We start from the raw sequence: 23,347 nt of genomic DNA, 5'->3' as shown, positions 1-23,347 counted from the left end.
ACATAGATTTTTGTTTCTGCAGATTAGCATTAACGAAATAAGATAACACTCTTTTCAGCTACAGTATCAAAATAACACTCAGAATTTAGGAAGTTGGTTGGTTGGGCTGAAAACTTTTCAGCACCCCTCTCTCAGTAGGCGTTTAAAGGCAATATATAGAAATTAAATAAAACATAAAGGATACCTTTTTAATTGGATTAAATTCATTTTTTGACCAGCTTTCTAAAGTAACTCTTCTGCAGATCAGAAATAAGCAAATGTTGACAAATATTGGCATTCGAGGGGAGTGCTAAAAAGTTCTCAGCCCAACCAACCAACTTCCTAAATTCTGAGTGTTATTTTGCCACCGTAGCTGAAAAGTGTGTTATCTTATGTCGTTAATTGCCAGTTTGCAAATGAAATTCTATGTTTTGACATTGTTTTAGATCATTGATTGAACCATATTCATGTCATTCTTTTCTTGGTTGGGCTGAGAACTTTTCATCATTCGCTCATCGTAAGATTATTCTTTTTGCTTAGATTCCTTGCAGTTCTTTTGTAAGGTATGGATTTTGCTACTGCTGAAGGAATCCTGCATTGCTTTTATGATTTCTTCTTACTGGGTTTTCTTCTTTTCATAGAGTTTCTGACTATTAAATTTGCAGTTTTCTCCTGCATAGTTAGCATGTATATTGACCAAATGAATTTTGATCCTAAGCCCTTTGGCTGTACAGTTTTGTTTCCTTTTCAGTAAGTTTGAAGGCTAAGGTGTAGCTCAATGCTCCCAGGGAGCTTTCTTAAAAAGCCAAGACTGTAATATGAAGTATGGACCCCTTCCTCTCCTCCCCAGCTAAGACCCACCCACCATAGGACTTCTCCCACATGAACAGGAATCGCTCATCCCCTGAAGACACTTTATATAGTGCCAGTCCAGGTCCCTTGACCTATTCTTATTTATTTAGTCACATTTACAAATCACATCTCCAAAAACCGCTTTATGTAATGTAAAGTTATAAATAATAAGAATTGCAAAACATACCTATAAGAAACCATTTATCAATAATGCACCAAAACAGTTTACTACAAAACAATAAAGCATTCTATCCAAACCCCCTTGAACCTTCAAACTTCCCATCAATGCCACCGCCTAAATGGCCAATTACTGGGAGCTACTGCTCCTATGGTACAGCAGCTTAATTCCTAGTGGTAATACCTCACTGCTAAGAGTCAAGAAGCACCATTTTAAAACCAGAGCCACACAGATTAGAAGCAACTAGGGATCACTCCTGCCTGTTGCAATAGATGCCAGGGAGTGACCAGGTAGGCTTTGAGGTGGTCTATTGGGGGGGGGGAGGTGTGGGGTCTTTGGAGAGATGGAGCCCATTGACTGGGGTCCAGAGCAGTACAGCAGACCCCAGTCTAAGAGATGGGGCATGGACAAGAAGGATTATTTGGAAGAATCTGAAGGGTTATGTTCAGGGGAGAGTCAATTTGGGGTACGTTTTTAGTGGGGAGGGGTCCACTCTTCATATTATTATAGCTATGGCCCCTTTTGGGTAGAGCCTCAAAGTATCAGACCACGTAGAGGCTAGAAAAAAAACATGTAATCTCTAAGCGGACACTATTTATCTATGAATAACTCAGATTGCAAAGTTCAGCACAAGTTGTGTTATTCAATTTGCAGAATAATGAGTTGCTTTGCATAGATTTGCATGCCTGGCATCTCAAGATTATGCCTTAAACTAAGGGGGTCTTTTATTAACGATTAACACATATTACCTATCACAAGACCCATTTTATTCCTATGGCCCTTGCTGCAGATAACTTTACTGTATAATAATACACAATTTTTCTATGTAATGCACTTTGATGCAAATATTGTGCATGTTAACAACTATCCTCCTACATCTGTATTTAGCCACCTAGATCCCTTTGAAAATGAACATAAATATTAAGCTAATAATTATTAAAGGATCATCATTAATATTAGAGAACATGAGTTTTTGAAACTACACTGGTCCCTTTTTTTTTAGATCTTTCTTTATTTCTCTGACACTTAAACTCCAGGTTGGCGTTTATAATTAGGGAAAGGGAAAAGGGTTATGGATTTGATATACTGCCATTCTGTGGTACAACCAAAGTGGTTTGCATTTTTTATTATTTATTAACAACCTTTGCATGAAGAGATTCACCTAAAGCAGTTTATAATGCATTGAATCAGGTACTCTTTAAATATTTTCCCTATTTGTCCCAGCAGGCTCCCAATCTAACTGTGGTGCCTGGGGAAATAGGGTTAGGTGACTTGCCCAGAGTCACATTTTTTTCCTTTCCTTTATATCTCTAGATATGTCCATAAAGTTGAACTTTTTTAATTTGTTTGTGATTTGTCCCCATCCCCCCTTTTAATTTCTTATTTACATTTTTATATTGTAAACTGCTGAGATTTTAATCTCGGTTTTATATTTGCAGCAGAGAATGACACGGTGACATTTTTTTTTTCCCCATTCTCGCGGGAACTCATTTTCCCGTTACGTCCCCATTCCTGCAAGCTCCGTCCTCATCTGCGTAAGCCTCAAGCACTTTAAAATTATAAGTAGCATCATTCTAGAGCTCAGATTGTGATGTCATAATGCCTCATTCCACCAATGCCTAAGCTCTATCCTCATCTGCATAAGCCGGATGGTCTCGGGACTCAAGGATCTCCCGTACGAGGAACGGCTGGATAAGTTGCAGCTGTACTCACTCGAGAAACGCAGAGAGAGGGGTGACATGATTGAGACATTCAAGTATCTCACGGGCCGCATCGAGGTAGAAGAAGATATCTTCTTTTTCAAGGGTCCCGTGGCAACAAGGGGGCATCCGTGAAAAATCAGGGGCGGGAAACTGCATGGGGACACCAGGAAATTCTTTTTCACTGAAAGGGTGGTTGATCGCTGGAATAGTCTTCCACTTCAGGTTATTGAGGCCAGCAGCGTGCCTGATTTTAAGGCCAAATGGGATAGACACGTGGGATCTATTCACAGAGAAAGGTAGGGGAGGGTCATTGGGGTGGGCAGACTAGATGGGCCGTGGCCCTTATCTGCTGTCTATTTCTATGTTTCTAAGTGGCTTGTGCGGTTAAGGCAAAGCTTACAGGAATGGGACAGGGACAGTGACAAAACTCGCAGGAACGGGATGGGAAAATTGAGTTCCTATGGACAAATTTGTCCCTGTGTCATTCTCTAATTTGCGGTCTATCACATAAATTGAACTTGAAGCAGACTATGATCAAACTCGCAACCTCAGGATACTGAGGCAGTAGCTCTAACCACCAGGCCACTCCTGTGACAACAAGGTGCATAAAGCTTAGGCAACAATGAAAGGTTGAGCTGCCAAAGTAGCACAGCTGAGGTCTAATAACACTTGGAAAAAAATACCTGTTAGAAAATTCCATCTACCGTCTCAACTGCTATAGATATTGCTGTTGATAACTGGATGTGTTTATTGATGATAGCCCATTAATGTGAGTCTTGGGAATTATAGAATAGCATGTAATACATTGGGACAGAGATAGTCTCCAAAACTAATTTGGTCCTACCCCATAATACACAGGTACTTTCTCTGTCCTTACTGGGCTCACAAACTAAGTTTTTGTACCAGATATTCAATTCCAGGCTGTACTTGGATACCAGCAGTATAAGGCAGCCACCGGAATCTAACGGGATATTGCTGAGATTTATTCTGGTACCTGGTTAATTATCTGGATAAGTTAGGACAGATAATTTGCTGACCTAACTTGGTCAGATAGTTATTCAGGTACTGGCACTGAATACTGGCAGTATCAGGATAACTTTCAGCCCTGTCATGGCTCTCTCCCCTCCCTCCTCCCCTCCTTCCGCTCTACACTGGCACTTCCTGGATAATGTCAGGCTCTGGGTAAAGGTTTTCAATGTCCTTATCAGGATAATGCCACTGAAAATCCTGGTATGGGCCTGATGAGCAGCACTTATCAAGGCAGGAGTCTCTCCTTTCTGGAAAAGTGCTGCTGTATATTGTGACAGAGCAGCCCCTGTCACATGGAAAAACCCTGCTGTAAAACCCTCAATCCCTAAAGCTAAGCCAGTTCAGCAGCCAGAGAATAGGGTTTTAGGCAGAATAAAACAAGCAGGGTTAAAACCAGAGAGCCATCCACCAGGAAACCCAGTAGGGAGGGCTCCCAAACCAGTAGGGAGGGCTCCCAGTCTATTATTCCTTTCCCAAGAGCAGAGAGGTTTCCCTGCAAAACCAAGCTGTGAAACAGAGAATCAACCCAGAAGGGGGCGGGGCTACACTGAGGAAACTGCAAGCAGGTAAGCCTTCAGAGTGAAGCAGAAGGGAAATAAATTAACCCCAGCTGTGGTTGGAAGAGTGATTCGAGCCCAGCCCACAGCTCCATTCCCACAGAGACAGAGAGGCAGCTTTTTGTCACCCAGAGAAGGACAAACAGAAATTCCTCAAGTAGCTAAGTATTGGGATCTTGCAGAGGGTTTTGTAATGGTAAAGCAAAGTAAGGCTACAGAGGGGGGAAGGGAAATTTGGCCTGCTCTTCTAACTATCCTGAAGAGGGAGGGGAATGGGAAAATGTAAATGCAGAAAGCATGGAAATAACTGAGTCTGATTGTTATATCAGTAGTATGGGCTGGGAGAGTCATACTAATATCCCAGAAGAATATAATTTGCCAGAAGAAGGCATGGAGTTGTAATGAAACTGCTCACCAGCACTGCACTTTGTTAACATCTCTCCAGCCAGAATATTAAATGAGCTAAGAATGTGTATGTGCTGGGGGAGGGCTACAGAGTGCTGATAAGAAACAGGGACCAAGCACAAGTGCTAGGGGAATTAGCCAATCCTTTGAACAAACTTTTTAACTGCATGCAGAAGCAAGGAAGGCTTGGAAACTTGGGTGGGGCATAGCACAACTTTATGCGCAGGAAGGGTTGTTTGTTTCCACACACCCCCCCCCCCCCAACGGCTGAACCGAAGAAGTCCCAAGAGTGAAAAGCAGTGAAAGCTGAGAAGCCAAAAGTAAATGAAAACTGTTTTGGTTTATTGTTTGGACTGGCTATGCTATACCAGGCATTGCCTTAAGAGAGGGGAGTAAGCTGGAAAGAGCTCCCTAAAAGGGAACCTAACTACCTGCAGGTAGGGGTCCCAACAGAGACTGTCATATTATTTGTACATTAGTATTGGAGGCAAATGAAGCCTGGTGGCAATGAACTTTGGAATGAAACGCAATAATGGAAATGCATGCTTTACCCAGGTGGCAGTGAAGACTGAACTGCAGGGAAATTGTCACTGGATTTAAGTCTGATATTTTGGGGAGTTTTTCTTGTGGACAAATAAAGTATAAACCTTATTTTGAACTGAATCCAGAAAATTCTGTGTTTTTCTTTTCACCAACCAAATCAAAGGCACCCAAAATATTGCCTGTGGTCAGGGCAGGATTAATTCTTTGAGGGCCCCTAGGCACACAAGTACACTGGGCCCCCTAGCCCTGCCCTGCCCACATCCCACCCATGCCTCACCCTCCTGCCCCACCCACATTTATTTACCTCTTTTCTTATTTACTTCTTTATTTCCGCTTATTTCTTTTTTTTTTTTTCTTTTATTATAAAATTCAAAACAAATAACAAAGATTACCATACCAGTGCCAATGTACAGTTTTAGTTCTATGCAAGCCCCAAACATCTCTGAACAAAACCCCCTTCCTTCCCTTCCCACGTACTAACCCAGGACTTTAACTCTAAACCCTTTCCATATGTATATAAGAGTGTTCTAATGCATTGTAAAGCAGTAATACTATCTGAAACATAAGTCTATATTAATAACCAAGTTTGCAACTCCTCTCAACTGCCCTACTCTATGTCGTCCAACTGTAACCTATATGTATGTATAAAAATACATACATATGGGTAACTCCTGTTCCACTCCATGTATGTTAATTTGTAACAAAACAACAAGGCAAGCGGTCCACCAAAGAATCCAATGTGGAACAAAAGAAGATCAGCAGCCAATAAGGAGATTCAAATGAGGTATATTCAAGGTGCTCCCAGGAACCATGCATGCCAAACAAGGCTGGTGAACGCTAACGGAAACCCATGTCTTTCATACACACAGGACACAGAACCACCCTCACCCAGTATGGAATAAGTAATCACAAACTAAACTCCCCCCCCCTCCTTTTTACAAAAGCACGGAAGAGGTTTTTAGCGCTGGCTGGCGGGCTGAATGTTCTGTGCTGTTCTGACGATCATAGAAATTCTGTGACCATCGGAGCAGTGCAAAGCATTCAGCATGCTGCCTTGTATTACAAATCGAAGGAACGGTACAGTTTAGGGGTGAAGAAACAGTATACTGAACAAGATATAAAGATAGCAGATGTAAATTTGAAAAAAAGAGAAATAACAAATCACTTTACAAATTAACAAATAAAAATAAAACAAAAAATGGAAAATAAGATACCATTTTATTGGACTAATACATTTTTTAATTAGCTTTCAGAGGTCAAACCCTGCTGTTACATTATCCTGTCCTGACCTGAGGAAGGAGAATTTGGTCTCTGAAAGTTAGCCAAAAATATATTAAAATTAGTCCAATAAAAGGATCACCATTTCTATTTCTAAACATTTACCAACACAGCTACAATACTACTTTATCCTAAAGCAATAAAATAAAAAAATAGAATTTTTTTTCTACCTCTGTCATGTTGTTTCTGCTTTCATCATCTTCTTCTCATTCGCTTCCTTCTATCCAGTGTCTGCTCCTTCCAGAAAATCTCTACCTCCCTCTGCCATCTCTCCTTCTGCTCCCCCCGCCCTCTTTGGTCTAGCATCTATCATCTTCCCTCTGTTCCCCCCATGGTCTGGCATCTCTCTCATTCCATCTCTCCTTCTCTCCCCCTATGGTTTTTAGCGTCTCTCTCTTCTCATTTCCTCCACTCAGATCTGACATATGTCTCCCTCGTTTCTGGGAATTCTCCTCTCTCTTCTCTATTCTTCCTTCTCTATTTCCTGCCTCCATCTAAATTAAATTCATTCTTACTATTCAGTCCTCAGTTTCCTTCTTTTCACTGTGTCTACTCACAGCTTGCCACCCCTTTCCTTCATCCCTCCTCTATCTCACTAACTCTATCTTCTTCCCCCCATCCAGCATGGTAGAAAGCAGCAGCAGTGGTGAGGAGGTGAGGGCCCTTCACTTCCTCACCGCTGCTGCTGCTTTCCCATATGCGCCTGAAGCTGACGGCACAAGTTCTCCCTGCTTCCATCATCTGCCCCCCTCAGTGAATTCCATCAGTTATCCTGCCCCCCCCCCCTCAGTGAATTGCCTGGGGTAGAGGGAGGGAGAGAAGAGGGCAGATGATGGAAGTGGGAAGAACTTGTGCCGTCAGCATCAGGCGCATGCGGGAAAGCAGCAGCGGTGAGGGGCTAGAGGTTATCTTCCTCTCATTCATGTCCTTGCCACTCCCGTCCCTTTGTCGGTCCCACAATTTCCAGCATATCCCCTTCCCTCCGTTCTTGTAGCCCAGCATCTCCTCTCCTGACATCTCCCTGTCCTTTTTCCTTCACTATCTTCCTATCCCATCTCTATTACCTTCTGTCCCTCTCCCCATAATCAATCATCTCAGCACCTCTCTCTTCCCTCCCTCTCAGGGTCGAAGATTGCTTCCGCTCTCTTTCCTGCTGTTCTCTCCCCATCACCCTATGATCTAGCACCCCTTCTGCCCTTGTCCAACATTTCCCCTTCTCTCCCTCCTTCTCATCCCCTGCTCCAACATACCGTATTTCGACTGCCCTTATATCTTCCCCTCCCCAGGCCTGCCGACTTCCACCCATTTACTGCTTTTTCCTGCCTCTGCCGAAGCCTGTAAATAACTTTAACACACGCCACGGGGCTCTAACAGTGCACGTGCTGCTGACGGCTTCTTTCCTCCTTCCTCCCCCCTCATGATGTAACTTCCCATTTGGTTGATGGAGGAGAAGGAGGGAAGCCGGTAGTGTCACGTGCACTGTTAGAACCCTGCGGCGTATGTTAAATTTGTTTACAGGCTTCGGCAGCAGTAGGAGAAAGCAGTGGCTGGCCCTGTTTTGCCAATCAAGGGGTGGTCCCGGTGTTGCCAATCGAGGGGGGCACAGTGTTGCCGATCGAAGGGGGCCCCGATGTTGCTGATCGCTATGGGGGGAGGGAGGGGCTGGGCCGGGCCTTCGCCGTCTGAAATTTTTTTTTTTGGAGTGGTCTCCTTCAGTGGGCCCCCTGACAATTTTGGGCCCTAGGCACGTGCCTACTGGGCCTATCCTTTAATCAGGCCCTACCTGCGGTCCGAGCCGGGTCTTTTGCTTGCTGAGAGCCGGGCCTGGCCACAATATCAACCTGAATATTTCTTACAAGCAGACCTAAATATGGTGAAAGCAAAATAGCAAGAATTTTGTATGTAGAACACATTTTGCACTGATTTCATATTTTAATTCCTGTAAAATCTCTTGTGAAGGACAAAACTATTCAACAAAGCTGCAAAAACCATCCAAAGTGTTGTACTTTTGAAAGAGCTCACGTCATAAATTCAGAAATAGGCAAAACCTATCATAAGAAAAATTGTGCCCTCTATAAAGGTGAACAAATACTGATGTGGGATTTTTTTCTCCAGTGGGCTCTTAATGCTTCTTTATTTGAGATCTCATTAGCTGTGTTACCTACATGGAAGAATGTCTCGATATCTATTCTTTTCTCGATTTTCTGGAGCTTTTCCAATCAAGCAATCATCCAATGGCTTCAAATGTTCTAAAGACTAAAAAGAATATTTAGTTTAGCTACTTTTTGTCTATGCTTTCAATAATAGTAAAATATTGGCTACTGTGATAGTCATTTTCATTAGTGTGCTGTACTGAGGCAGTGTTCAAGCTCTAGACCAGGGGTATCAAAGTTCCTCCTCGAGGGCAGCAATCCAGTTGGGTTTTCAGGATTTCCTCAATGAATATGCCTGAGATTTATTTGCATGCACTGCTTTCATTATATGCTAATAGATCTCATGCATATTCATTGGGGAAATCCTGAAAACCCAACTGGATTGCGGCCCTCGAGGAGGGACTTTGACACCCCTGCTCTAGACTAATGTCCTCTTTTATGAAGCCGTTTAGCGCGGGCTTCGGGGCTGTTGCCACGCGGCAGCCTCTAGTGCGGCTTTGTAAAAGAGGAGGGTAAATATATTTTGGTCTGTAGGCACAGTACAGGGTGTTATCCATGCGTGTGAATATATTTGAGAGGGGGAGAAAGATCTTCCAATAACACTCCCCACACTTTGCCCACAGACCTGCCCACATACACCTATTCAAATAAATAAATGTATACTTTTTATTTGCATTCATGAGTCCTTAGATTTGTATAAATTAGAGCAGGGGTGTCCAACCTGTAGCCCCTTGAAGTATTTTGTGCGGCCCCGGTCGAGGGCGATGCAGTGTTTTCCTCTGCTGCCGCCAGGTGTTTACCGTCTTGCCAGCTCCCTCCTCTGTCTTGCTGCAGTGTTTGCGCGGCCCCAGAAAAAATTTTTCGGCCAATGCAGTCCAGGGAAGCCAAAAGGTTGGACACCCCTGTATTAGAGCTTTGAACTAAATAGTTTTGTTTAAAAAGTCGTCTTTCTTATCTTAAATCATTTAAAATAAATAATAACTAAAAAACAAAACAAAACAAAAAACCAAATAGAACTAGAAGTAATGTCAGATTGGGCTACTCCTCTCTCCCAGCTGCCCATGTTGCAAATATAAATAGACTGAGCTCCCCCCACCAGCCCATCTTATACCTTTGGATCGCCCACCTGTATCTTACCCTATATGTGAGTCTCTCCTGCTCCTACCAACAGCATTTTGATTACAGCACAATTGTTGAAACACATATTAAGAAGAGGCGGATACAGTGGCATAACAAAGGTGAGAGGAACCCGGGGTGAAGGCAACCTTCTCCCGCCCTGGTCGTTGTTCACTGCTGCGAATAACAACCTCAACATGCTCCTCGCGATCCCAGCAGGCTCTCCCTCTGACGTCACTTCCTATACACAGCACCCAGAAATGACAACAGTGGTCGAGCTGACATGGTCGCCAGGAACATGTTGAAATTGTTGCTCATGGCAATGAACAACTAGAGGTATGGGGAAGAGAAGGGGGGCATGTGCGTGGCAAGGGGAGGAGTGGGAAGAGGAGGAGGGCGGCCAGTGCCCCATCAGCATGGCGCCCAAGACAGACCACCCCCTTACTACCCCACTGGGCAGGTACTATGATGTTGATGACTACAGAACTGGTTTATGCAGGCAACACTTGTTTTCCTTTAGTTTATGTTATCACAAGACTGTGTCATCTTTGAGATAATATTTGAAAGAACCTAATGACCCCCCTACCCACCCAAGACAGCCTTTATTACTGAAACATGGCCACTTCTGACGCTGATTTCCAGCAAAGAACATTTAATTGTCAAAAAAATCTATTTTGGAACTTTATTTGGATTCCCATATGTTTGGTTGAGTACAACACCGCTAGGACACAAGTAAGGATGTGCATTTGTTAGCACACATTTGGTCTGTTAGCATTCCTTAAAATATTTAGTGCAAGCAAACTGAATTAACATGCATTGACCTATGAAATAATCGTGGTAATTGCATAAATTGGCACCTCAGTCTAGGCACCCCGATGCCATGCACTTAGTGGCAATCTAGAACGGCATCTTGGTACTAAGATTCCATTACAGAATACCAATGTGAGCTGGCATTGGCCATCCATGTTTAGACACACCCTCTTATGCAATGTCAATGGCAGACATACGTTGGTGTGTCTAGGTGCACCAAGGGACACATGTAATGTATAGTATTTTATAAACTACATGAGTAATGGAGACATGTAAATTGCCAGCTCATGTTCTACCCATTTATACACCCCCTCCCCCTTGCAGACAGGCTATCTTGTAGAATAGTGCCTGCAAGCTATCAGATAAGTTTGTTGTATGTTCTTAAATGATATGACGTACACAAGTTAAGAATTTTCAGCCCTAGTGGCATATGATTATACAAGCATACAAGTTTCAAAGTTGTCTCTTACTTTTTTGTATATGCGATGATTGGGCGGTAGTGTCAGGGTTTTTCCCCAGTTATCGCCTCCATGATTCTGAGCATAAAGTTTATTAATATTTCATATACCGTCGACACAGTGTACCTACAAATATCATTAAGAGTGGTTTTTTGCATCAAATACATTCTTCTTTTTCACTCTATTCTAGAATGATTTAAATTCATTGTCCCCCTTTTTTGCCTATTGCTCATAGGCAGCTGTCAATTAATGGTGCCTTTGATGCATGTAAGTGGCATCTACTTCTGCGTGCCAGTTTATAAAATGTCCCCGATTATGTGTACATTTGGGGGTCCTTTTACAAAGGTACAGTAGCGGTTTAACGCATGGAATACCGCAAGTTAAACCACCTGCCACGCTAGTACCTAATGCCTCCATTGATGAGGCATTAAGATTTTAGGCTGCCGTGGGGGTTAGCACGTGATGAAATGTCCGACTCGCTATCCCCATAGCGCGCCTTGATAAAAGGAGCCCTTGATCTCAAGGTCTAATGCACATTAAAATATTTGTTGTTAAGTATGTGGAAAATGCCGTAGGAAAAGCTCAGATACATAAAGATGAACTGAATATTATTTTGCCTGTGCATATTCCTAGGCAGGAGTGGCTGGAGATTGCTCCTGCCCCCTTTTCCACCCACAGATGGAGTAAATGAAGGCAACAGCCTGGGGGTGGGAGGGAGGGGAAGATTAAAAAGTGGGTTACCCTGGGGGATTATTTAAAATAAATAAATAAAACAAAGTGTGTTGATTTTGCTATGTTTCATTTTAATAATTACGTAGAAATGTTCTTTTTCATTTCCAATAAAAACATACCCTTAAGATATTTTTTTTGCTGTCAGGTCAAAACCTCCTTTTATATTTCAAAATACTTTCCATTGTTGGACCTCTGGAAACCACAAAGAGTTGAAGTGACTCGAGCACACTTACAGTAATTTACCTGACCTGATTTTGTATGCTTGAAGAAGGTTACAAAGAGGTCAAAGAGTTCTGTATGCCAGTTAATCATGAATATACTGGAAAACTACGATAAGTTCCAGAGGCTAACTGCTGTGCTATATCAGATTCAGTCAAATAAACAAAAATAGGGCAAAAAGTCTCTCTAAATAATCGAGAGTGGAGTGATTAAAAATGTTATCTGAAGTCACTATGAAATAATCACTCAGGTGTTTGTGATTACATACTTTCAACTATATACAACTGTTAATGAGTTATTATGCTCAGAGAAATGGAGGTGATAACAGGGGGAACCCCAACACTACCACCTCACCGCCCAATCATCGCACATTCAAAAACTAGTTGTAAAACATATCACTGTTGTAAATGCTTGCATTAGTGCTCAAGGCTACACTTTTGTAATCTTTTTTAAAACTTATGAACGTTATTTTATTGGTCTGAACAGCAAACTTATCTTACAGCTTGCAGGTTCCAACGTGACACTTTTCGTTCCTGCCTCAGGGAACCAATGGAGAGTTGGGAAGTTTTCAAAGCATATGGGCGCAATAAACTCGAACTAAACGCTTCTTGCATGTATCGGCTTATTTGGGAACCTCCTCAGATCATAAAAGTGTATCCTTGAGCACCAATGCAAGCATTTACAACAGTGATAAGTTTTACAACTACTTTTTGAATATGCGATGAAGGGGCGGTGTTGTGGTAGTGTTGGGTTCCCCCTGTTATCACCTTCATTTCTCTGAGCATAATAACTCATTAACAGTTGTATATAGTTGAAAGTATGTGATCACGAACACCTGAAGTGATTATTTCATTGTGACTTCGTATTATATCAGATGGCCGCTCCAAGAATTCATCACATTTCTGCATCTATGCTACACAAGCATCAAAAAGAATAAAGATTTACCACAAAAAGAATAAGATTTACCACAAACTCTTTGTAGGGCTCTTGCTGGTGAATGCACTGTTGAAGAGATATAGCTAAAGCACTGATGTCAGTTCTTGAACAAATATCATTCGTGGATGGGCAAATCTGAGACAACTCTTCCAGTTCCTCATCAGAAACTATTTTTGCACCTGAGAAATAATTCAGAGGTAAATATTTCATCTCCTTTATTTTCCTAAACTTCTTGGTATAAAATGACTACAACATGGATATTTACATGTTCTTTTTTTACCCTGACCGTCAAATATTTTGATCAATATCAGACTGTAGCACTTACCAAATACTATTAGAACTCTAGTATGCAAATAAGTGTTTTTTTTGCTAGATACAGCCAACTGGTACTTCAAGTGAAGCAAAAAAAAAAAAATTTCTACAAATTAAGGAGAAAAAATGTTTATGTGTTTTGGCTTTCTATTATCTTGTACATGAAGTTTATTAGTCCATTTAAAGTTAGGTGCTTAACTTAATTAATAGGCTTAATCGGCTCCAATAATTGGTGCTTAACACCTCATAATTGATGTTAATTTGACTTAATTGAAAGTTAGGCACCTAACTCGAAAAATGTGATTCTATAAAATATAGGCTCCTAGTCCAAAGTGCGTACTTACAAGTAGGTGTGGTTATGTGCAGTATGACCGTTGCTTTTTATAATCTGTATATATTATCTTATACAATTTATTGTTTTTATTAATATTCATGTTTGTTTATTAACAGTTTTAGTGAACCCCTGATGCAATCCTTGTGTGGACAAAACATGGTTGTGTTGGGTATTATAGAGTTTTAGAGTAGTGACTACATTTTATTAAGGACTTTTCTGTGTAAGCTGCCCTTTTTTTTTTTTTTTTTGTAGCATAATATAGCTTGCAGATTGCTTACCTATTTGCTTTTTGAAATAAAAAATACATGTATATTTTTCCATGCCTCCTTGGAAAGGAACAAAAGGGGCACTCGGTGAGGATAAGGCCATCAAAGAGAGACTGAATGAATTCTTTGCTTTAGTCTTTACGGAAGAAGATGTAAGCGATCTACCTGAACTGGAAATGGTTTTCAAGGATGATAATGTGGAAGAACTGAAAGCAATCTCGGTGAATCTGAAAGATGTACTAAGCCAAATCAACAAATTAAAAATAAATCACCTGGAACAGATGGTATACATCCCAGGGTACTTACCTAAAAGAACTTAAACATGAAATTGATGACCTGCCATTATTGATCTGTAGCCTGTTGCTAAAATTGTCTGTAGTAACTGAGGATCAGAGGGTGGCCAATGTTATGCTGATTTTTAAAAAGGGTTCTAGAGGAGATCCGAGAAACTATACTTTAGTGTCAGGCAAAATGGTGGAAACAATTATAAATAATAAAATTGATTGGAACAAATAGAGAAACATGATTTAATGGGACAGATCCAGTATGGGTTCAGATGAAGGAGATCTTGCCTCACCAATTTTCTTGACTTCTTTAAAGGTGTGAATAAACATGTGGTAGAGGTGAGTTGCTTGATATAGTGTATCTAGATTTTCAGAAAGTTTTTGATATAGTTCCTCATGTGAGGCTCCTAAGAAAATTAAAGAATCATGGGATAGGTGGCAAAGTTCAGTTGTGGATTAGGAATTGGTTATTGGATAGAAAACAGAGGGTAGGGTTAAATGGTCATTTTTCTCAATGTAGGAGAGTAAACAGTGGAGTGCCACAGGGATCTGTATTGAGACTGGTGCTATTTAACTTATTTATAAATGGTCTGGAAATTGGAACAATTAGTGAGGTGATTAAATTTTGCAGATGACACTAAACTGTTCAAAGTTGTTAAAACACATGCAGATTGTGAAAAATTGCAGGCAGACCTTAGGAAATTGGAAGACAGGGCATCCAAATGGCAGATGAAATTTAATGTGGACAAGGACAAATGCAAAGTGATGCACATTGGGAAGAATAACCATTATTTTTCCAACAGCCAAAGTGAGGCTTACCGGCCTGTAGTTTCCTGCTTCATCTCTATGACCGCTTTTGTGAATAGGGACCACATCCGCTCTCCTCCAATCCCCAGGAACCACTATTGATTTACAATGTTCTAATAAATTGATTGTCCTTACAGTTGCTTGATCGTGTCCCTTCCCTACTCCCTCCCTTTTTTGGGCATGTCATTTAAACATGTAAACCCCACTTGACCCTTCTAAAATATCCTTCTTGGACTATGAATATATTTAATGTTGGAGAAAGAGAAGGAATTGCTTATTCTGTTGAACCTTTATCTACAACTACAATTCTTTTTATCTGTCAGTCTTTGAAAGAGCCTTACTCAACAACTGCAGCATCATTGTGGTTTCCTGGAAATTAAGAATTACTACCTGCAGATGGATCTAAGTCTCCTAAAGAGGACTGGTCATCATCTTCACTGCTCCAGCTGTCAAGTTCATCCTGTGCTTCTGCCTCATTGCTCTTACTGTAATCATAGTCATCAGTGACTGGCACTTGTAAGCTTGAAAATACATAATATGTACATTTAAGTATTGAATCATATGTCTGTTTTCTTGTAGTTTTTGTATAATAAATAGCATGACATGCTAAAGCCCCTCTACAGGCCTCTATTCACCATTTCACTGCTAAGAGACGTCTGGAGGTAAATTGCTATCTGGGCTATCAGGCAAACAAAAATATATATGAAATTCATACCCAAAGGAGGACCTGTTTCGGTAACCACATACCCGCAAATCATAGGCAAGTAAGTGTGTAACAAAGAAAAAGTCTCACCCTAAAGCATGAAATACATTCACTTCTGGAAGAGAGTGTGGTGTCATGGTTAGAGCTATAACCGCAACACTTTGAGGTTGTGGGTTCAAAATTGCACTGCTCCTTGTGACCCTGGGCAAGTCACTCAATCCTCCAGTGCACCAGGTACATTAGACAGACTGTGAGCCTGCTGGGACATATAGGGAAAATGCTTGAGTACCTGATTTGTAACCCATTCTGAGGTCCTTTGTGAGGATGGGTTAAAAAATCAAATAAATAAATTTTCCTGTGCCTCAAGCTCAGAATTACACTATTCCTCACTTGTACAGTATATACTCCAAGGCATGGAGGTACTATACTGCAACTCTTCTTCTTTTCTGTGTCTGTATGATAGAAAATTTGAGAATATAGGAGCCCAAAATTTGACATTTTTATCTCCTACTTTCTCTTTACGTTCCTCCTTTGTGCTATGCTCTAATTCTTACCACCAATTCCATTTTTGATTCATTCATTCTTTCCACCTATCTGTGTCTTACACCTAGAATAAGCATTCCGAGTGAGTGAATCATGCTCCCTCTCTCACCATATTCAAATCCAAGCTAAAATCAAACCTTTTGAGGCTTTTGCATCTTAATTCTTGTTCCAGTTGGGTTTTCAGGATTTCCCCAATGAATATGCATGAGATCTACATGTATTTGCGTACAATGGAGGCAGTGCATGCAAATAGATCTCATGCATATTTATTGGGGAAATCCTGAAAACCCAACTGGATTGCAGCTCTTGTTCCTCACCCCTGGAACAGAATATGCTGAACCGATCTTCCTCTTACTTTTAGACTTGAAATAGATAGTTCTAAGTCTAATAGATGCTGGCATTGTCATATTGATATAGGGACTTTGGATCATCTGCTATATTTTTGTCCGTTTATATTTATATTTTTGGAAGTCAATTTGGGGACAGATAAATTTAGTTTGGGATTCAAACATTCCACTGTCATATGAGGCTATAATTTGTGGAACGATATTACATGTGAAACCTACTCTAGATAAATATAAGAGTCATCTATTTATGATCATGACAGGAACAACCATTCAATTGATAACGAGTAACTGGAAGAACCATGACAGAATAAGTTATACTTTTTGGTGGGTGAACATGTGCACCACATACAGATATGAAAGAATTAATTCAGAGTATATGAGATTTAGTGATGTATTTAATAAAGTTTGGAGCCCATTGACTAAATTTGTAAAATTCTAATAATGTATATTTATCTTATCTTTCCTTTTGTTCATTTACCTTTACACATCCATGGGGGGTGGGGGATTGGTGGGAGGGGAATAAATATTGATGGGGACATTTGGGTAACTTTATTCTTTATTTATACTATATATTATGTTATTATATGTAGGATAACTGAAAATCTTCAATGATATATATGTTACCTGTACAGATATTAGTGTAATGTATGTAATACCTACTGTTTGTTCATTTGTATGACACTGTTTTAGATTAAAAATCAATAAAGATTAAAAAAAAAAAAGACTTGAAGCTTCTTTTCAAAAATTCAAATGTGCGCTCAAGACTTTTCTTTTAACCCATGTTTCCTCCCCAGTTCATGTCTGGCTGATAGTCAGTGGTGATTATTGTCTTATTCTATTCTGTTTTCCCTTTCCCTCTTTTCCTATTATGAATGTTAATGTGACTCAACCTTCCTGTATTTTTCCAAATGTTTTTGGTTCTGTCCAATTAATTGTTATTGTTTGTCCACTCCATCCCCTTTTAATCTTATTGAATTTGTTAACCACTTAGACATTTATGCTACGATTTGTGGTATATCAAATAAATGAAACTTGAAATTTGAACTGTTATCACTCCAGCTCTAAACATTTCAGTATTTTATACATCACTCTCTTTCTCCATGCATCTTCATGTATCCATATCCATTTCCTCAACTCCACAACAAATTTTTATTGTGATAGTTTATGCTAAAAAGACAGACCAGACATGATAGCTTATGCTCAAAGACAGACGCATTTCAAGGTTTTAGAAAGACTTACCTATTAGAGGTCTCTCTGAAGAGATGCTGGTGATTGCACAGAAGTGATTGACATGGTAGAGGTGATTTCGTTTTTGATAAATTATGCTCTAAATGCTAAGTGAAAAAAAAAAATCTACATTAAAAGATTCATTAGGAATACAAAGTAGAATGTCATAATTTTTGCTGGACCTGTATCATTACTGTCTTACAAGCACAAGTCTCATCAGAAGGCCTGTGAACTAAGCTGCACTACACTTGGAATGTTAGTACAGTAGGGATGTGCAGCCCAAATGTTTCAATTTTGTGTACTTTTTCATTTTGTTTATGAGAATTGTTGTATTGTATATGTTTTTTTTTTTAAATTATATTTTTGTTTTGGGAGCAAAAACATTAGTAGTGTGCACCCCTTCTCCATGCCAGTGTCTCGCAGCACACCTGGAATCTCAACGCAGCACACAGTTTGCAAAACACTGCTCTAATGCAAGCCTTCCCCCCAGGACATAAATCTCCTTTACTAACTAACCCAAGGTAAATATTTCTCCTGGTGGATTACATTTATAAATAGGGCAACAGTGATTAATTAAATCAATAGCCCCCAATTACATTACTGGCATGCACAACTGCATTAAAGTTTAATGTAGCCATGGTTGATTTACCATTGGGTTTTCACATGTGCTAAATTATTGTTAGATAATGTTACTTTTAACACACATGGTAAAACACATCTAAAGGGCATCTTGACCATGACTTATCAGCCCCTCAATACAGGAAAACTTGTGTATAGGAATACTTTTTAATAGATAGCATGTGTTTTATGACCCCATATCGCTCCCTTTCCATTCCTAGATCTTTGAAAAAACAATTGTCACTTTTTAGTGAGGAAGCATCTCTTTTTGGCAATGAATGGCATCTTCTTCCATACTACTACTACCAGATGGAATCAATTCCGTCTGAAGAGCCCATGCAGTCAAGGGGTCCATGGAAGCAGGGATCCCACTTGTAAGCATTGGACAATATAAGGTGAATCCCCCACTGCTCTGGAGGCCATTTTCAAAATGTTATTATCAAAACCACAATTGTTTCATCATTTTTATGAAGCAACTGCTTGTTTAATGATATAGTAGGTTCAATTTTAAGAGAGAATATGCTATGATGCTGGCATATGCCCCCCCCCTTTTTTTTTTTTTTTTACAAAAACACAATAGCGGTTTTTAGCGCAGGTCGGCCCGCTGAATGCTCTGTGCTGCTCCCAATGCTCATAGGAACTCTATGAGTGTCGGGAGCAGCGCAAAGCGTTCAGCAAACTGGCCTGCGCTAAAAATTTATTGTGGTTTTGTAAAAGGGAGGGTTGATGTTTGTATTTGAGTATTATGTATGTGTTGATGTAAACTGCCTAGTTACTAGACAGTATATAAATTTTAAAATAAATTTTGCAAGAGTGCTTAATTTGAATTTCCGCCAATGAAACAAACTATAATTCAGAAACCTTTTCTTCAATAGAGACGAATAAAGAGCACTAGCATTCCTGTTTTGCTTCTGTTTCCTCAGTGGATACACGTGTAACCCCTGCCAAGAGTAATTTAACAGGTCACCTAGGTTGTGAGGGTAACTGGGTGCCTGTTTGGGTCCTATTTTATGAAGCCATGGCCATTTAGGCTTGCTTGTAGAAAAAGAGTCAGATTTTGTTATTAATAATTTCTTATTTATAAAGTAAAAGTAAGCTTTCGTTTGAAGCTGCATTCTTCAGAAAAGAGCCTAACATGAGGTTCACAACACACGATGGATGCACTGGAAAGAATGAATGAAAACACGGTTGTTGTTGACTATTTCTTTCCTCGTGTATTATATATTAGATTGATATAGAGACATTTTTCTGAATTAGTCATTGTTAACTAATCTGAAGAACACACCTGAAAAAGTATGTCTCTTGTCTCTTCTGCCATCACTTCTGAGCTTGGAGAGTGTGGAGTGCTGCCATTGCTCTCATTTGAGTAACCTTCTGGATAGCTATTAACTATAAAATGGAGGAACAACCATTATTGAACAATAGAAAATTTAGTCCCTCAACAACAACAAGATGCTAGAGAAATTTATTACAGTATGCTTTTTTGTATGAAATATGAGAGGCTTCAGAACAGAAGTTTATTCCAGAGAAGGGATGCTGTCATGATATAAGACTTGTCAAAGAGAGTGAGAAAGCTCAAGGTTAAAAAACCTGATGTGAAAATGAGATAGAAGGCTTCAAGCCAGAGGGCAGAATATGGTCCATGAAACTCATTTTTTCCAGCCTGCCATATTTTTTCCTGTCTGAAGCTGAATCTTGTCCATAGAGTAAGCTTTAACTTTATTTCAAGGGTAGCAATGACTTGCAAGATACCTAGATTCCACCAGACAAAGAAGACAAAGGCGGTATAAAATAGTGTCAAACTGAGTAAACTCCTAGTGCAAGAGCAAGTCTGGATGCAATTGGAGTCTGAGACTTTACTCCTTTTGTAGTTGCACACGATCAGTGTATCACAGGCGCCTGGATCAATCTGGTGCTACAAGAACTACTTTTCCTGGGTGATTTGTTTTTCAGCGGAACATCCGGCCTATCATGGGCCAGAGGGGAACATGTACAATACCCTGGTCTCTTGCCATGGTTGAACCATGTCAACTAGCCCTGCACATCCAGGCTTGCATCTTCAGCTGAAGATGTGTCGCCTTTTTGGTCTTTGTAGTTGTCATGAGGTCAAATGTCAGATGACCCTATCGTCTCCCAATGACTTGGAACGCTTTCAGGGACAACGACCACTCTCCCGGGTCTAATATATGTCTGCTGAGATAATCCACTTGAATATTGTCCACTCCGGCCACATGTGCCACAGAGATCGCCTGCAGGTGTGTTTCTGCCCAACAGAACAATGCTATCGCCTCCTGCCAGAGCGGAGTACTCTTGGTGCCTCCCTGCCTGTTGATATAGGCCACTGCAGTGGCATTGTCAAAGAAGACTCTGACTGCTTTGCTTTCCAGCAAAGACTGCAAATGGTGCAGTGCTAGACGAACAGCTCATAGTTCCAGCCTGTTGACAGACCACTTCCACTGAGATGGAGTCCATTGACCTTGAACTGGGTGATCATTACAATGAGTGCCCTAGCCGAACATACTGGCATCCATTGTTAGGATGACCCATGAATCGATCTGGAGTGGGATTCTCTTTACTAAAGACTGTGCAGAGCCACCAGCTCATGCTGCATCTGGATGTCGCTATCCAGGGGAGTGGAACTTGCAGGGAGTCTCTAAGAGGTAACAAAGCCGTGGAAGTGGAGCCCTTTGTGAATAGTATGACTCTTTCCACAGCCGTGCACACTCGTGGAAAATAAAAGACTATGAAAATTGTTGGAATGTGCACTCCTATATTTTATTGTATTATATATTTTATTTTATATCTGTTCTATATGAAAATTTGAGGCAGGGACATGTCAGCCAGTGCAGGCATATGACCGACTGAAGGCTCTTTGGTGAACAAACCTGAAGTGTTTAATGTTTGCCTTATTTTGAAATAAAAAAAAGTTTGGTGGCAATTTTATGATCTTATGGTCTGCCTTTTTTTTAACTTAACATTACCACTCCAAAAACGCCAGATCAAGGATTTCAGATAAAGGATCTTGTACCTGTACTTAAAATGTGGAGAGGCATAATAAAAAAAACGTCTAAGTTCCTTTTTGGCCTAAGGCCTTAAATGTTGAAAGCAGAAGCAGGGAAAGTGTCCATAACCAAAACAAACGTCCTTGTTTTGATAATGGCCTGCCTCTACATTCAGATGTTTAAATGCCCAGACCACCACTACATCTACACTTGTACCCAAACGATGTCTACACTTATACCCCATAATGAACCAAAAAAAACGCATAAGTGCAAAATGTCCAACACAAGGGCTTATAAGCGAAGGAGGAGCCAATCCTTCACCTAAAAGCTGGATTTTGTAACCGGTGTTTGTCAAAAACAACACCGGTTACAGAATCCACACCAAACCCCCCTCCCCCCCCCACACACACACAACATCGGGGCAGAAGGGAACCCAAGCCCTCCTGCCCCAGGCACTCGCGGCACCCCCTGATGACATCGGGGCAAGAGGGAGCCCAAGCCCATGTGCTTAAGGCCCCCAACCCGCCCATGTGCTTAAGGCCCCACCCACAGGAAAGCCTATTCTGATTGGCCCAGGTGCCTCAGGCCCCACCTGTGGGCGGGGTCTATGCCGCCTGGGCCAATCCGGCCCCATTCTGGACCCAGCTGGCCTGCCGGATGGGCAGGCTTGGCACCCGTCTGTCCGGCCAACATTGAAGGTACGGGGAAGGGGAGGTGGGGGGGTCGTGGGGTCAGCCGGGGGTTCACGGGTCAGCGGGGGGACGATCGGGGGGCTAGGGGGGGCGGTCGTTGGGGGGAGGAGGTTTGTGTCAAGGCAGGAGAGCCTGGGATCCTTCCTGCCCGTATTGTAGTAGGGGGTGGGGGGTAGGGGGTCACCGGGTCCAGGAGGGCTTGGGTTCCCTCTTGCCCCGATATTGTTGGGGGGGGGGGGAGGTGATGTATCGCGGCAGGAGAGATTGTCCATCTCCCCTGCCACGGTGCGATCACTCCTCTACCCGAACTGCCACAATCCACGACAGGAGAGATTGGGCATCTCTCCTGCCGCGAGTCGCGGCAGTTCGGGTAGAGGGGCGATTGCATCGCGGTAGGGGAGATGAGGCATCTCTCCTGCCGTGATGGTTGCAGTGGGTGGGTGGGTAGGTTGCCGGGCCGCTGAACTGATCGCGCCAGCGGCCATCAGCTCAGCGGCCCTTTTTTCAGCACTTAGACCTGGTTTGACTTCGTCTAAGTCAAAAAGGTATAAGTGCCAACTAGGCAACCCGCCTAAGGTTTTGGTTATATCTGCTGTACGCCTAGGTGTAGGTCGGCCCACCTCCCGCCCTTTCCCCTCCTCTAAACACGCCTCTTTTCTCTCTGTGCGTTTAGAGGCAGGGGAAAGGCCTAAGCTTGTTTTAGATACGTCTAAAAACCAGCTTTGGTTATGGGTGCTTGGACGATCAGGCATTTTGATCAGGCTGTGCCCTCCCCCGTTCCGATGCCTATGGCTGGTTCTACAGTACAGTACATCAAACAATTTGGCCACAATATGTTACGTCTTACTGGATTGTTGTAATACACTTTCATATGATGAGAAAATAGTGCTTTGGTCTTCTGACTTGATTGGATAGAGTGCTGGATTTCTGCAGACAGTAAGCTGAACAGTGCCTTCAGCTCTGCGTACAAGATCTACAGCCTGCCGGTGTGTCAAGCCAGTTAAAGTAACTCCATTCACCTGAAAAAATTCAGGAAGATACTTAACTATTTCATCAAACTCATCTTAGAAGGGTAAAGGATAAAAACATGTTGAAATTTTGTAATTAAAAAAAATTCATAGCAGGACAGAGTCCAATTAACTTTTTATACACACATTTGCAGTGGAACTAGGTCCTCAGTTTGTATTTTCATTATAGAGATGTGAGTTTTCAGTGGCAGAAAGTTATGATTTTTCCAGACCTCCATAGGGTCACTCAATTTAGG

General features: G+C 41.4%; 1 protein-coding gene and 1 long non-coding RNA gene across 14 annotated transcripts in view; one reads left to right on the top strand and one right to left on the bottom strand.

Moving 5' to 3' along the window:
* The window catches only part of FRMPD2 (FERM and PDZ domain containing 2), a 204,348-nt gene that overhangs the window by 28,416 nt on the left and 152,585 nt on the right, over nucleotides 1-23,347 (bottom strand). For 10 of the 12 annotated variants that reach the window (XM_033942808.1, XM_033942809.1, XM_033942810.1 and 7 more), the window contains 6 exons: nucleotides 22,931-23,102; nucleotides 19,675-19,778; nucleotides 17,784-17,878; nucleotides 15,342-15,472; nucleotides 12,979-13,127; nucleotides 8,690-8,780 (listed from right to left, as the gene is read on the bottom strand). In XM_033942808.1, coding sequence (XP_033798699.1) covers nucleotides 8,690-8,780; nucleotides 12,979-13,127; nucleotides 15,342-15,472; nucleotides 17,784-17,878; nucleotides 19,675-19,778; nucleotides 22,931-23,102 — 742 coding nt within the window. Of the gene's footprint in view, nucleotides 1-8,689; nucleotides 8,781-12,978; nucleotides 13,128-15,341; nucleotides 15,473-17,783; nucleotides 17,879-19,674; nucleotides 19,779-22,930; nucleotides 23,103-23,347 lie in introns of those variants that run through there. The other 2 variants (XM_033942812.1, XM_033942820.1) reach the window with 2 other exon arrangements.
* On the top strand, nucleotides 4,369-15,400 carry LOC117359642. 2 transcript variants are annotated; one of them, XR_004539285.1, is made up of 3 exons: nucleotides 4,369-4,455; nucleotides 12,995-13,145; nucleotides 15,275-15,400. It is a non-coding gene; the product is annotated as an uncharacterized LOC117359642 (long non-coding RNA). The 2 variants fall into 2 exon arrangements; XR_004539286.1 differs by lacking the exon at nucleotides 4,369-4,455 and adding an exon at nucleotides 5,030-5,140.

This window comes from Geotrypetes seraphini, chromosome 4 (assembly GCF_902459505.1).
Source record: "Geotrypetes seraphini chromosome 4, aGeoSer1.1, whole genome shotgun sequence".
Lineage (NCBI taxonomy): Eukaryota > Metazoa > Chordata > Amphibia > Gymnophiona > Dermophiidae > Geotrypetes > Geotrypetes seraphini.
The sequence above is the reverse complement of the archived record's forward strand: the minus strand, read 5'-3'. Positions and strand labels throughout refer to the sequence as shown.